Genomic DNA, 15,692 nt, shown 5'->3' with positions numbered 1-15,692 from the left:
GATCCAATCCCTTCCCCATGGGCCCCAGCAGCTGTTCTCTTGCCAGTTCATGGTAACTTCCTTCTGCAGGAACCAGCTTCCTCCTGGGGGTGCTTGGGAGGGGAACGAGGAGGCGGGTGGGACCACCAGGGCCTTGGCATGCCGTTTCTGGGCAGGAGGATTTCTCTTTGGGAGTACCACGTGTACATGGATGTGGGCATATGAGGGTCTGGGTGCTTGGAGGAAGGGGGACCTGAAATGGCAGGGAGGGGAGAGCACTGGGACCTAGGAGGCCTGAACTCCAGCCCCAACTCAGACATAACGACCTGAGAGCACTGGGCAAGCCACCTACCTTTCCCAACCCCCGGGGTCCTCATCAAAGAGTGAAGGCTGCACGATCTCTGAGCCTTGTTCGGCTGGAATATTTGATGATCCCATGAAGAACCATATTTCCTGAGGAGCTAATAATCTGATACTTAACATTTTTAAGATAATGGAGGTCTTTCTTCCTTTTCTTTCCTTCCTGCCCATTTTCCTCCCCCTCCCCCCTTTTCCTTCTCTCTCTCCCATTCTCTCATGTACCCCTCCCTCCCCTCTTGGAAGATTCCTAAGCCCCTCTAAGAACAAAGGACATTTACTGCACTACTGAAAGCACCCCCTTAACCACTTATTATTGGAGATAAAATGTGTCCACAAATAAAATGCCAAATATCACAGGCAATTGCCACCAGTCCAGCGGAGAGGGCAGTCTATCCGACTGGGAGATTACACCCGAGTTAAGATCTGTCCTGGGGAGTAGAGGTTGGACTGGATGCGACTGTAGGGTAGCAGGACCAAGGGGCAGAGAATGGCCATTGTGGGCCTGGAGGCAGGCGAGGCCCTGGGGTCTGGGAGAGGAGAGTGGGAAAGTGAATCTCAATAGGCAGGAGATCTGGGTCCGGGCTGCCCAGCTGTGGGAGCCGGGGGCTGTCCCAGCATTCAGTTCACAAACACCTTCCCGGGAAGATGAGGGGCCTGGCCTGAAGGTGTTCGTGGCCCCAGGCAGCCGAGAGATGTCAGCGGGTGTATGACCCGGTGCCATCAGTGTGGGTCCCATGCCTAGAAAACGGGGCCTGGAGAGGTGCGATGTCCCGTCCAGGGCTGACGGTGAGGGGGGCCCCTTGACCTCGAGGCAGAGCCCTCACATAGGCCACTCTGCCTGCCTCTGAAAGCCGCTTTGGTGGCGGAGGCTTCCTCGCTGGCCTCTTGTGGGCAGATATTTGCTTTTCAAAAGGCTGGTTTTCTACACAACTTGGGAGCTGGAGTTCAGAAAGGAGTAACATCTGCCCCCAGCCCTCCCTTCGAGGAAGTGCTTAGCAGTGACAAGCCTGCACCTTCGGTCCCCGGTCCCTGCCAGCTAGCTGCCCCCCACCATCCTCTCTCCCACACCATCCTGGGGCCGTTGCCCTCCCCCAGCCCCTCTCCCCTTCCCAAGGCCTGCTCTGCCTCCCCCTGTGAGGGAGAGTGACGCTGGGTCAGTGAGCTGAGTGACCGTGGGGAACCTGACACCCTGAGAACTGGCCTGGGGAGGATGGGACACGCCAGACTGGCTTCCCACCCTCCTCTCCCAGGGTCCCACATCCCTGGGAGGAGGGGGCCGATTTGGCCCTGGTTGACGGGTGGGCCTGCCACAGGGACTCTGGGCCGGCCTTTTGCTGGAGGCGCCCAACCTTGTCCTTGTCCCACAATGCGTCCTGTTCTTCCCTTTTCTCTTCACCCAAGGGCTCAGAGGTGGTTGCTCTCAGCCCTGGAGTCTTGAGAAGGAAGCCCCTTTACTTGGGGGTGACCGCACTGGTTCAGATGAGAAGACAGCTAGCATATTCCTGCTGCCGAGGAGGCTCTCTGCTCTGGAGAGGCCTCAGTTAAGCCCCATGGCTCTGCCTGGGCCACCGTCTCTGACATTCTGACTTCTTGGCCTGGCTCCTCTCTGCTCCTGCCCAGGCCCCCTTGAGGCTCCTCTGCACCCCTTGACTCCGTTCCCCTCATCCCCAGGCCAGAGGAAACCCCAGATGGGCCTGTGTGTCCTGTGGGTGTCCTGGACCCTTTCTGCACCGCCCTCCTCCTTGGGAGGTCCCCTTGCTTCATTAAACGCCCTAGTTCCCTGGCTCTGCCCTCTCCCTTCCATCGACAGTTGGCCTTTCGGGAAGGCCTAGACTCAAATCTCCCCTCTGCCAGTGAACCTTCCAGAGACCCGGGACCTCGTCACTGTCATCTCCACCACCTGCCCGAAGCCCTGGGCCCGAGCCTCTGCTTCTCCCTTTCCTTCCCTGCAGCGAAGCCCTGTGGTTTCTTCCCACCCCTGATCCACTCACTCTCCAGCTGTCAGTCTGTTGGGCTCCCTGCTCACGAGTCACGAACCAACCACCAGTGCCCGGGCACTGGTGGAGCACCTCTTACGTCCCGTGTGCCAGGTGGGCATCAGGTGAGGCTCGCCCTGTGGGCTTCCCTGCCCCAGCTGCATGAGGCTTGACCTGGACCGCCCCAGCCTGCCCCACCTCCCTCAGGCCCCAGGCCTGAAGGTGCTGCTCCCAGCCAGCTCTGAGGGGGTGCTAGCAGTCACCATCCACTTCCTGAATTCTAAGATGCACGCGTTTTTCTTCATGGTGCTGAAACGGATTTGGGTCTTACACTTGACGTGTTACTTTAGTGCTTTGTTTATCTGTTTCTGGGAGACCCTTCCTTCTCCCCACTCCCTAAAAATGTCACTTGGCTCCTGGTGAACCTTGCAATCGATGGCATTTGAGCCCCGGGGAAATATAAATGGTTAGTACTAGTATAATCGGGGACATCTGCAGATTATTTTTTAACCCAAAGGAGTAACTGTAATGGGAAAAATTGTAGTTCTCTATTGAAGGGGCATTTGGGGATGTGAGTGTTGTTCAGACGTCACTGATCATTGGCTTGTCATGGGCCAGAGATTCCACCCGTAGGACTTCACTCCTCTGGGCTTGGAGACCAAATAGAACAGCGATTATCTGCTACTTTCGCAGACCCCACATGACACAGGGCTGTGGAGAGACGGGGGTCCCTGAATGAGTGTCTCCCGGCTTCATTATAGAGTGGCCAGTTGGGGACCCAGCCATTTTATTGGGGTGCTCCCAACCAGAAGCATCTCTAGAGCTTTTTCTGGGACCAGTTTCCAGTCTAAGGCTCTGGAGGGTGCAGGGGAGGGGCGCCTGGGTGACAGCTCTCTCAGAACCCAGTGGCAGAAGAGGCAGGGTTTCCAAAGATCCATTCGTAGGCGTTCGCCTAACCCTCCAGTTTGAGCATGTGCATCGCCCTGCCCTCCTCTATTGGAGCCTCTCTGGCTCAGCTTCCCCACAAAATGACAGGGTGAGCAGCCCCAGACTGCTTTCATATGACTTGTCATCCCCGTTCTCAGCTCCACCCTCTCTCCTGCCTTCCACAGTAGCCACCGCCTCCAATTCCTGACCTTCCAGCACGCGTGCCAAGATCCTGCCCCCCCTTCTTGCTGACCATCCCTTTGGTTAGAACTTGGTTTCTGGTTTCTCATCTCTGCTAACTCCCCATCTGCTTTCCAGCTTCCAAAAATCTGCTGACACCTGTTGCCTGCTCCTGTCACCTCTCCTATTCCCTCTGTCCTTGTCTGTTTGTCTGCTCTTTGCCCCCTTGCTCTCATTTCCTTGGGGTTTGGGGAGGAGCTGCACCTGCTGTGTTTAGCAGGAAGCCTCCGCAAACCTTCCTGACTGCAGTGCCGGGAGCTACAGCTTTGCTCCTGGGGAATTTGTAAGGCCTGCTTGTCATCGAGCTCAATTTTATTTAGCAAAGTAACGGAGACCCGGTTAGATGTTGCCTGAGCCCAGCTTATTCCTAGAAATGGTTGCTTTTAAATAAATTATAATATTAGAACATAATGCTTAATTATATTGGGGTGGTTAGTTTTTTCCTTAAAACTGCATGGAAAACACCTTCTGGTTGTTTTCTCTCTGGAAACGAGGGTTCCCACGGGCTGGGTCCTGGCTAGCCAAGGCTTCAGGGAGCTCAGAGCGTGGCTAGGCCGGTCGCAGTGTTCTCTATGTGGCATCTATTAGAAAAGGTGGTGAGGTCAGAGGTTGCATGGGAGGAGTCTAATTCAAGAAAGCCAGTCTGCCTCAAGGACCTCAAAACCCCTTTTACAAGTGTGTTAATTTTTTAAAGGATGCTTATCTATTCATTAAAGAGAGCATCCCTCTCTCCTCCAACATGTAAGGCATGGGCCTTTCCTTGGCGTATTAAAGATGACCAAATGGACATAAAAGCAATGACCTGGCTGTGTCCTCATGAAGGTCTGGAGTTTCAGCAGCTGCAGGAGGTGCCCGGGGTGGTGGCGGCGTCTGCGGGGGAGGGACTCAGCGCTGGTCCTCACGGGGTCTTCTCTCTGTCCTTGCCTCTCCAGGTGCCCCCTTTCAAAGGTCTCAGCATCCGCACGCTACCTCCTGCCGCCACTTCCACCTGGGCCCCCTGCAGCCGCAGCAGCTCGCGCCCGACTTCCCCCTGGCCCACCCCGTGCAGTCACAGCCGGGCCTCAGCGCCCACATGGCCCCGGCCCACCAGCACAGCGGCGCCCTGCACCAGTCCCTGACCCCGCTGCCCACCCTGCAGTTCCAGGATGTCACAGGTCCCTCCTTCCTACCTCAGGCCCTGCACCAGCAATACCTCCTGCAGCAGCAGCTCCTGGAAGCCCAGCACCGCCGGCTCGTCTCGCACCCCAGGTGGGTGCTTCCTGGTGGCCGGAGGGGCGGGGGTGGGACCCAGGGCAGTCACTACGCAGCCCCTAAGTGGGTCTGTGCCGAGGCCGCTTTTGCTCAGTTAGATGAGAGGACTCATTCAGGCAGTGGGAGCTGCCTGGACTCCACAGGGCTCCCTCGGTAGCCAGTGTGCATCCCTGTCTCATTGCCCAGGTAAGGGACGGGAGCTGGGCAGCTGGTGGTCACTGATGCTTGCCGTGGAAGGTTGCACCTTGTGGGAGATTTGACTGGGCACCCTCCACGTCCCCACTAGCTTCCTGGTCACCTGGTTCTAAGACCCAAGATCCCTAAGGAATAACCAAAGGGCATGCTGGTTCGGCTCTGCCTTCAAAGAGCCCCAGGTCTGTTGGAGAGACCGGCTATGAACCAAATGGAGAGTAAAGTTAGACATCACTAACCTAAAGGTCTGAAGGCGCCGGGGAACCCTGGGCAAATCGCTTCCCTCAGGAGCCTCAACTGTCATGAGAAAGTGTTGGACTAGCTCAGTGGTCCTCAAGCTTCTGTGTTTATGGTTAGGACTATTGATACTTATTAGAAATTAAAACAGAAATTTAAAAAATACTTATTAATTCATTTAAAAATAACCACAAACTCATTATATGTTAACATCAATAATACATTTTTGAAAAATAGTTATATATTAATGCGGTAAGTAGAGTGACCCCTTTTCTTTTTTAGAACATATTTGCAAATCTCTTCAATGCCTGGCTTAATAGGAGACAACTGTGTTCTCACGTCGGCTTCTGTTGCAAATCACATGTCACACAGTTACTGGAAATCTCCAGTGCTCACTTGTGAGAGAATGAAAAAGGAAATAACCTCATAGAAGGATTATGAACAGTTTTGAGCTCATAACCCCTATGGAGGATTCCCAGGGGAGCTGCAGCACACTTTGATAACCTCTTGGCTAGATGATCTCTAAGGCCATAAGCATCCCTAACTGTAGGGGTGAGTGCTGTATGGGGTCAGAGAGAGGAGGGGTCACCATGACTGGATTGTTCAGGGAGGCCTTCCTGTAGGAGGTGGCTTTGACCTGGGCTGTCAAACTGGGAAGAGTGTGAAGAAAGGGTCAAGGAGAGAAGAGCATGGGGGGAACAGAGGGTGCACAGAGGTGGGAGAGCCTGCAGGAGGTAGATCTGAGTGTCCTGAAGACAGCCCATCAAGGACAAGGGAAGTAGGAGAGGGAGCAGAAGAGACAGGGAGCTGGGAGGGGCAGGTGACCTGCAGCAGACAAACCCAGGAAGAGGCCTCAGTACAGTGGGCAGCCCGACAGAACAGGAATGTCTGAGTTCCTGGCTGCTGTCCAGCTGGGACGCTTCCTCGGAGTTTGGGACGAGGGGCAAAGCTCCTGCTCTGTAGGCTGGCTGGGACTGCTCAGAGCTGCTGGGAGCTGGGCTGGCCTGGGCAGCCCTGACGCCATGGGCCTCCTTCCCTTCTGGTGCAGGCGGAGTCAGGAGCGCGTGTCTGTCCACCCCCACCGACTCTACCCCAGCTTCGACTTCGGCCACCAACTCCAGACACCTCAGCCCAGGTATTTGGCTGAGGGCACTGACTGGTGAGTCTTTCCGGTCCCTGGGAGAGGGATGGAGGGTGAGTGGTCTTGCCCAATCCATGGAGTTTCTGTTTCCTTCCCTTGAGTGGTACAGGAGGCCCGGTCCTCACGCCCCAGGCTGTGCCCCTGTCCCCAGCCACCCTCAGGGCCAAATGGTCCCCACCAGGCCTGGTCCTGACAGTTCGCTCAGATGTGGTTGGGTGCCCATGTACCCAGATGAGGCTTAGGGCTCCTGCTCCTGCAGGGGAGGTGGGGGCAGAGATACAAAACATGTGCTAAGCTCAATGAGGGCTAGGAAGCAGTGGTGCTTGGGAGGAGGGCAGAAAGAAGAGTCAGGGAAGGCTTCCTGGAGAGGGTGAACCTCAAGGAGCCCACAGAGAAGAACCAGGGCATGCCAGCAAGGAGACAGCCAGCCAGATTGGAGGCCAGGACTCGGGGAGAACCTGGGGAGAGGGGTTGAGGTGGTGTAGGCGCTGGGCCGCTGTGAAGGCTTCCTGCCATCTCCTGCACGTGGGACGGAGGTCTTTGTTGCCCTGGGATGTAGTGTTGCTTGGTTTTGGATCCTGGGTCCCACCAGACTCTCTGTTCTAGCTCAGGAGAGGGCTGATCTAAACTCAGGTTGGATCTGAACTCCCAAACACTTGAAAAACTCGTGCAGTTCCCTGAAGTAGTTAGAGGTAAAGGGCATCATGCCTGAAACTTATTTTTAAATTAGATCAGAAAAAAATGTCATAGAGAAGTATATGTGTGTGTGAGGGGAGGGGAGGTAGGAAGGGAGGGAGAGAGAGAGAAAGAGAGTAAAATAGTAAACTGTTACCACTTAGGGAATCTGGGTGAAGGGTATCCAGGAATTTTTTGTGCTATTCTTACTTTGAGGCAAAAAACTTCTTTTTAAAGAATGTAGAAACAAATATACAAAATAACAGAAAAACCTCAACGGGAAGGATAGACTAAACAAAAAGATGTGCAGTGGTGTCATTTCTCAGCCAGTTAGTCACGCAGACTGGCTCAGTCCAGGGCTGCTCTGGGAGCAACCTAGGCCTGGGCACCGAGGAATGATTCCAAAGGATAGCGCTGGTTGATTGACGGCCAACGGTGCTCCCAAGACAGGAAGTGGTTGTTTCAACCTGCTCTGCTGTCCCCGGCCCCTGCTGGTTCTCAGGTACATTCTGTCAAATTAAATACTCCCCGTAAAGACAGATTGCACGGCGGCCGACTTCAGCGCAGCCTTTTCTAATTAGCAGATTCAAATCAGGGAGATTTAATTGCAGTTTGGATTGAATTCTGTCCCTCAGCATCCAGTCAATCCAATCTATTTCAATCCGGCCCACATGGGCACCCAGAGCCCTTGCACACCCTGAGCGGTCCGAGCAAACACAGGGGTCCAACCTGGCGAGTGGGACTGGACAGGTGACACAGGTGAGAGTCGTGAAGAGAAGTCAGGAGGAGCAGCTGGGCCCTGCCCTTGGCCACTTTGATTATTTAGCAAATCTCCTCCCCTTCCTCCCTCCTTTCAATCCCTCTGCATTCCTGACCCCTGCTGGTGTGGGGAAGCATAAAGACTGAGGCCCAGAGGCTGGTCCATGTCCCAGCAGGGGCTGCTGGGAGGCCCTGTCCTGAGCCCACCTGAGCCCACTCCTGGGCCCTTTCTCCCTGTTCAGTCCCCACTTCCCAAGTAGGAAGCGCTTTCCAGAGGAGGAGGCGACCCTTTCTCCTCCCTTGTAATTAGCTCTGCTCCACAAGGGCCAGCTTCCTGTGAGTGACAGAGGCCTTTTTGTGATCGTGCTGATGGCATCCTGCCCCTCTTTTCCAGGGAGGCCTCTCCTGCCAGGAGAAGCGCGGTCTGGAAATGAGATGGCAGGAAATGAATTCTAGGAGGGCTACTCCTACCTCCGCGAGGAGCCCTGGAGGGGAGGTGGGGAGAGTGTGTCTGCAACCCCTCTCCACCCCCTTTTCCGTTAGAGAAGCATCAGAAACCACTGAATTCTGCCCTAAATTATTTCAGGAATTGAGACACCTCACCTGTCCTCGTCTAGCCCCGGCCTTTTCCTCTTCCTTGAGGATATTTTAGTTCTACTCAAGCAGCTTCTCTCAACCAGAATGAATGCTCCCTTTCTGCCCTGGCCCGGTAACCTGACCTTGACCTTGAGCCACCACTCCAGTGTCTCCATCCTTATCATGCTCCCTCTATGGCTTCATCCTGGCTCTGTGGTTCCAACTCTGGCCCCCGGTGCAGACAGCACCCGGCTCTACCACCTGCCTCTGGCCCTGCCCAGTGGAGACATCCAGGCACCTGGACCTGAGAAGGAGGGTTGGCGAGGACAAGAGCCTCCTCCTATCCTCCTGCAGGCAGCTCTGCCTCAGCAGCCTCCCGGCTCACACTTTCTGAGCAAGCTCTGTGCAAACGACATAAGGTTCTGTGGGGCAACCAGACTGCTCCACGCTCCAAGGCCACTGGCAGCGGAAGACAAAGTTGAGGCTGATGTTTAGACGCAGCTGATAAAACTGGTGCTTTGAGACAATGTCCATGGACATCTCCAGGGCACCGTTCTGAGCAACCCGGTGGCTCAGGCCTTTGGGGTGTTTCTATGACCCCTTTCAAAACTCAGCCGTGTTCTCACAGGCCAGTGGCAACAGCAGGAAGGCGGCAGGCACTGCTTTTCCAAGGGCTGAAGTCTCCTGGGCCGAAGTCCCGACCCAGGCTCTTTTAGGGTCCGAGCAGCATCCGCTGTTCAGGGATCCTGGGGTTAGGAAGGCATCTTCTGATGAGATGAGAAGAGGGAATCCCACAGCCTGTCCAGGCCCAACCTGGGCAGATCATCCCTCTCACCCGAAGGCCGAGGAGCTTCTCCACTCAGCATTTTTGGATTTGGAGCAACTCTGCTCCGAGTTCCTTGCGACTTTGCTTTCGCAGAATTCTCTGAACGTGTCTTTGCTGCTTTGACTAGGCTGGGTCCCCTGAGACTGCAAAGAGTCAGAGTTTCAGCCGCAGGAGGGTGCCCGTGGAACTCCCTCACCGATGCAGGTCATGGGATAAGCTCGGGCAAGGGTCAGAAACCCTGGTGACATTAACTGGCTAGCCAAGGAACACGGAAAAGGCCAATTTTCAGGCCAAAGATAGGTCTGAAGAAAGAGGGGCCAGCCTGGCTGGTCGCTCAGTGGTTAGAGTGCTGGCCTGCCGACTGAAGAGTTTCGGGTTTGATTCCTGGTCAAGGGCACATATTTCAGTTGCATGCTCAATCACTGGTCCCAGTTGGGGCTTATGCAGGAGACAACTAATCAATATGTCTCTCACACATCAATGTTTCTCTCTCTCTCCCCCCAAACTCCTTCCCTTCCACTCTCTCTAAAAAAATCAATGAAATAATATCCTCAGGAGAAGTTTAAAAGAAAAAGAAAGAAAGAAACAGGGGCTGGACTACTAAATTTCTAAGTTTGCTTCTGACTGGCTCCAAGAATTTAACTTTTGAGGGGTGAAGCGGGTGAAGGGTGATGGAAGAAGATTTGACTTTGGATGGTGGGCATACAGTGCAATATACAGATCTGATATCATAGAAATCTACAGCTAAAATCTATATGATCAATGTCACCCCACATATTTAAGGGAAAAAAAGAGTTTAACTTATTTCCCAAAGGACATATTTATCAGGAGTTGTTTCATGGATCCCGGCTAATATATATAGAAAATCTAGGAATATATACATTATAGATGTATCATGGCTGGAAGCAGAAATCAGGTATTTTTTCTGTAGTTCCCTGATCTGGATTCTGCTGGTCACACTCTGGTGGTATTGCTTACAATGTTCCTCAGTGTCCTATTTCCCCACAGGTCAAGGTTTGAGCAGATTTTGGTCCAGCTCTTACTTTTTGGCAAAAATACTTTAAAGGTAGTGTTGTTTTTTCCAGCAGAAGCTGGTTGTCTCTCCTTTTGAGATGTTAGTAGCCATTGACGATCCTTGCCTGCCAAATCCTTTATTTCTTTAGGATATACAAAAAGGAGTTCAATCATTCCTTACTCATTTATTAGCCAGAAAAATTTTATAAGAGAAATTTCCCTTCATCAACTACTTGGTTACCCTGAAGTACAGTTAATAGAAGAAAGACAAGATAAATGGTTGTCCGCCCCCCACCCCGCCCCGCCCCTCATCACCACTTTATTAAGAGAATAAAAGTGGTTGAAGTGAAGAAGAGAGATGACAGCAGTTTTAATTATTCTTCTTTAGGGTCACTTCACCTTGTGGATTTGTACCTGTCTGATGTGTTTCAATCTATTGCATTTATGCTCATTGACATGCAAATTGTCCAAACTCTGGCCAGTTTCCACCTCTTCTGGATGGTTTTGACATGACCCTGGTAGTGTTTTCAGTTACAATAAAATGTTTCACTCAATCTCATTTTGCACATTTCATGCTCCAGACCTGAAATTAGCCATTTCCCCAAGGAGCACTGGTTCCTTTTCAGTTGCATTAATGGATCAATTTTTAAGTAAAATAAATTTTCCTATACTTTTAGGAGTGGGGCGGGGGTAGGGTCCAGGGTAACAGGTCCCGACTCACAGAAGCTGAGGTCCTCTTCTCTTGTTTGCTCCAAGTGGTTGAAGTATGGCCTCTACCCCCTCCACTATATTTGGACCTTGTCTTTGCTCCGCGTCCCTGACCAGCTCTATCTGGATTTTTCTCTTAGCATTTCTCTCAGGTGGGCGGGCTGTGTCCTGGAAGGGTGCTTAGGTGCACTCGTTTCAAAAGGTTATATGAGGTCTTGACTGTTCTAGCCCCTTCAGACCTTGCAGAGCTCTTACTTCTCTGAGTCTCATTTCCGTCTGTTAAGAGAGGGAACGGGTGACTGAGGTCCAGCTTCTTGCAGCTCTGGCTGTTTGTGACTCTGGTTCTCCACCATGGGCTTGATGTCTGAGGTCCCTTCTGTCACCCCATGACTGAGTACCAGCCCCCCCTCCCCGTGGCTCACTGTGGCCGTGTCCCCGCAGGGATCTCAGTGTGGACGCCAGCTTGAGCCCTGCTCAGTTCCAGGTGCGGCCCATCCTTCAGCACTATCAGCATTACCTAGCGACGCCTCGAATGCACCACTTTCCCAGAAACTCCTCCTCCACGCAGATGGTGAGTGAGGGGGCTCTGCCAGGAACAGACTCCTGTTGCCTGTTGGGGGACATGGTGGGCTGAGGCCTGCAGCTCCCTTGTGTCCTACTCCCTGTGCCCTGTTCCTCTGTGTGTCTCGCTCACAGGCAGGCCAACTGCTCCCCTCCCCTCCCAACTCTTACTCCCTCTCTGACTTGAGAGCACCTGTAGAAGCTCGTACTGCTGAAAGGACTGGGTGGGCAATGGAGGGTGGAAGGGGGCAGTTGCAGGTGTGGGGAAAGGCTCAGGGCTAAGAGCAAGCGCTGTATGACTGCACTTAGTTCATTTCTCAGCGTCAGTGCCTGCCTGGGTGTTAGTTCACTTATCTGTGAAATGGGATGACATGGGATGCAGACACCTGCCTGGCCCATCTCACAGGACTGGTGTGAGGAACATAAGAGACCCAAGGGGTGGCCTGGCTGCTGATCCAGTCAGCTTCCTGCAGGGGCTGGGCTTCTCTTCACTGCAGGGTGCTGAGTCTGCAAAAGGATCAGGTTCCGTTTGGGGGCATTGCAAGCTGCACGGAATGAAGGTGAAGATGTTTCATTAAACTAACAACAACAATAATACTGTAGCAAAAGACTGAAAATCTTCTTATTCCCAGGCAGCTTCTTCATGTTGCTGCCCCGAAGTACAACTCCAGCCTGCCAGTCCTTGCCTCTGCCTTTAACCACTCAGCACCTCAGTCTCCTAATCTGTAAAATGAGGGGCGTGGGCCAGTAATCTCAGCAGTCTTTCAGCCCTGAGGTCCTATGGTTCCTGTTATAAAGCACCATTTACTGAGAATAAAAGCTAACACTTATTGAGCACTTACTGCATACCAGGCACTGTTCTAAGCAATTTAAATGAATTATTTAAGCCTCTCGATAACTCCACAAGAAGAGGTAACATCCCTATTTTACAGATTAGCAAACTGAGGCATGGAGAGGTTAAGTAGCAGGCCAGGGCCATGCAGTGACTAAGACGAGGAGCTACTAGTATGCTGGACACCTGGCCCTCTGACTCACACCGGGTCGGGGCGAGGTGAGCGAGGCAGCACCAAACAAGTACAGGGGCAGATCCTCTCTGTATTGAAAAATTTGACATTTTGTTCATTACAGATATTTTATATTAATTTTGATTTTTTTTAAATGTTGCAATAAAATATTATTTGTCTTGATCACAGTGCCCCCTTAAATGTTGTGCCCTCACTTGCCCCACCTGGGTCAGGCAATGTGGAGTCAAGGGGGAGGGAATTGACTCTGCCCCCACTTCCCCACAACGGCCTGGGTTTGAAATGGTGGTTCTGCCGCTTGGTTGCCTAAGTTGGGCCACTTACTAAATGTGCCCGTGTCTCATTTACCCTATCAGTAAAATGGGGATAGTAATTGCATCCTCATTACAAATCCGATGAGATCATTAGTTAACTATCTGAGGGCTTAGAACAGCATGAAATAAATGCCCCATCAGGCCAGTTGTTACCTATTGATTTTGTTATTTGTTCTGGGGCTGGCCCAGCATAGGCTCGGTTCTTGCGGGGGTGAGGGAGATCAGGAGCAGGAAAAAGGACACTTCTGCCCACAGTTTCTCAGGGTATGCAGATTGGCGGTTATGGGAGGAGGAGTCGGACGCTGGGATCATGAAGGCTTGAATCCTATCTGAGGCATTTTCTCCCCGACAGGTTGTCCATGAAATCCGAAACTACCCTTACCCTCAGCTTCACTTCCTTGCTCTCCAGGGACTGAACCCCAGCAGACACATCTCTGCTGTGCGGGAGAGCTATGAGGTACGCCTGCCCCTCTGTCTGGGAATCCTCTGGCCAGCGTGGCTCCAGTGGGGTTGGTGGAGAAGCTATTATCATTCATCACTGCCATTTATCGTGTCCTCTCTCCTTTTCCCCTGCTGGTGGGTAGGGAGTGAGTGGGGCAGGAGGAGCCTTGGGTTGAGAGGAAGAGAAAGAAAATGAGAGCAAGTAGAGATATTTTGTTCTTTCAGACAAGTTCTTCTGAATGGCTGTGTGAATGCTTCCTGCTAACATCTGTCAGTGCCTCTCCTTCTCATCACATGTGTACGTGTGCCTTTGCACATGAGTGCACACGTCTACATTTTTCTCTTTGCAGGAGCTGCTGCAGCTTGAGGACAGGTTGGGAAATGTGACTCGAGGAGCTGTACAGAACACCATTGAGAGGTTCACCTTCCCCCACAAGTACAAGAAGGTGAGTCAGCCAGCAGGCCAGCATGTATAGTAGGGGTGAGGGTGGGGAGGATATAGGTTAACTTTGGCCTGGTTGTCCACAGAGGGGCACAGTCCAAAATCTAGAAGCCTTTTCTCTGATTAGATGCTCTGAAGCAGCAATACCTTCCCAGGTTTTCTCCTTTGCCTCTGTCAGGTGTAACTAGAAGGGGATATGGTGGCCTCTCATTAATAAGGGAGGAGGCTGGCTATGTGTGTGCATGTGGACTTGTGAGTTGGTATATTAGGAAGGTGTACAGGAAAATGAATGTTAGTATCTGAGTGGGGTGAGCAAGGGGAGTGCCTACACAGAAGGCTAAGACTTGCCTTAGAAAAGAATCCCAACTCCAGTCTCACATGTAGACAAATGGGCAACTAAGGCTTCAGAGCAGCATTTCCAATTCTCATTGAGCATCAAGATCATCTGGGGAGCTTTTAAAGCCACATATTCACAGGCTCTACCCTAAGCCTACAGAGGTAGATTCTCCAGAATTGTTGCCAGGAATCTGAGGTAGGATTAGAAGCCAGGAATCTAAGTTTAAAAATTTTTAGATTAAATTAAAAAATTTAAAAGCAACTAAGATGTCCCTCAATAAGTAAATGGACAAACTGTGGTTCATTCATACAATGGAATATTATTTCATGATAATAAGAAATGAACTATTAAGCCATAAAAAGACATGAAGGACTGGAAATGCATATTACAAAGTGGAAGAAGCCAGCATAAAAAGGCTGCATACTGTATGATTCCAACTACATACCATTCCAGAAAAGGCAAAACTAAAGACAATAAAAAGATCAGTTATTGCCAGGCACCTCAGGAGAGGGAGGGAAGAATGAATAGGTGATTCACAGGGGATTTTTAAGGCAGTGACACTATTTTGTATGTAATGGTGGACACATGACAATATGCATTTGTCAAAACATGAAGGGCTGTTTAACACAAAGAGTGAACCCTAATGTAAACCAGAAGACTTCAGTTAATAGTAGTGTATCACTATTGCTTCATCAGTTGCAACAAATGCATCACACTAAGGCGAGATGCGAATAATAGGGCAAACTGCATATGTTGAAAGGCAGAGGGAAGTGGGAACACACTATATTTTCTGTTCAATTTTTATGTAAATTAAAACTGCTCTAAAAATATAGTCTGATATGATGACAAATAAATAAAAATTTAAAAATCTAAGAATGAAAAGCTTGATAAGCACTGAGAATCTTAGAGCAGGAACATACTCATTGTGGTCAAGCCAGAGCCCATCTTCAGCTCCTCACAATAGACATTTGTAAGTAGAATGAATAAAGGAAGGAAGAAAGGAAGGAATGAAGAAAGGGAGGGAGGAAGGAAGGAAGGAAGGAAGGAAGGAAGGAAGGAAGGAAGGAAGGAAGGAAGGAAGGAAGGGAAGGGGGGGAGTCAGGGAGGGAGGGAGGGAGGGAGGAAGGAAGGAAGGAAAATTAAATGAATGAATGCATGGATGGATGAATGTACGAAGCATGCTGGACCTGAAAGTGGAGGAGAAGGCTGGAGACAGGGATCTAGGTTGGAAAGGGTGTAAGGAGGAGTAAACAGGATAAGGGAAGCAGAAAAGGTGAAGCTGTTTATGCACAGCCAACATTTTGCAAAGGATTGATTCGTTGGTATCCAATTCCTTTCCAAACTCTATGCTCCTAGGGCAGTGTAAAGTTTATGCCTGGGACATGAATTGTCTGGAACAACAATAATAAAGTTCATTTGGCTTTAACCCTCTATATTCTGCAGCAAGGAGGAGGGGTGGAGATTAGGCAGGGAGAAGGGCCTGGGAAGAGCATAGAAGTCTGGGTATAACTTAGGAGCTTAAAAAGAGACTGCCTCACTGGAGGAGGGAGGTGGGGGAAGAGCCTGCAAGGGCCAAGACCACCAGGTGAGTCTGCTCTCGGTAACATGCTCCTCCTTTGTTTCTCCTAGAGAAGACCCCAGAATGGCAAGGGCAAGAAGGAAGAGGGGGAGGAGTCAGACACGGACGAGAAATGCACAATTTGTCTGTCTATGC

The 15,692-nt window shown here is 51.4% G+C and overlaps 1 protein-coding gene across 1 annotated transcript in view; it reads left to right on the top strand.

The window, feature by feature from the left end:
* Positions 1-1,104: 1,104 nt before the first annotated feature.
* The window catches only part of RNF165 (ring finger protein 165), a 15,248-nt gene continuing 660 nt past the window's right edge, over positions 1,105-15,692 (top strand). The window contains 8 exon segments of the mRNA XM_006109686.3: positions 1,105-1,125; positions 2,523-2,664; positions 4,415-4,730; positions 6,211-6,321; positions 11,303-11,432; positions 13,111-13,215; positions 13,550-13,645; positions 15,608-15,690. Of these exon segments, the coding sequence (XP_006109748.2) occupies positions 1,105-1,125; positions 2,523-2,664; positions 4,415-4,730; positions 6,211-6,321; positions 11,303-11,432; positions 13,111-13,215; positions 13,550-13,645; positions 15,608-15,690 (1,004 nt within the window).

The sequence above is a fragment of the Myotis lucifugus genome, unplaced genomic scaffold, assembly GCF_000147115.1.
Source record: "Myotis lucifugus unplaced genomic scaffold, Myoluc2.0 scaffold_16, whole genome shotgun sequence".
NCBI classification, from domain to species: domain Eukaryota; kingdom Metazoa; phylum Chordata; class Mammalia; order Chiroptera; family Vespertilionidae; genus Myotis; species Myotis lucifugus.
The sequence above is the reverse complement of the archived record's forward strand: the minus strand, read 5'-3'. Positions and strand labels throughout refer to the sequence as shown.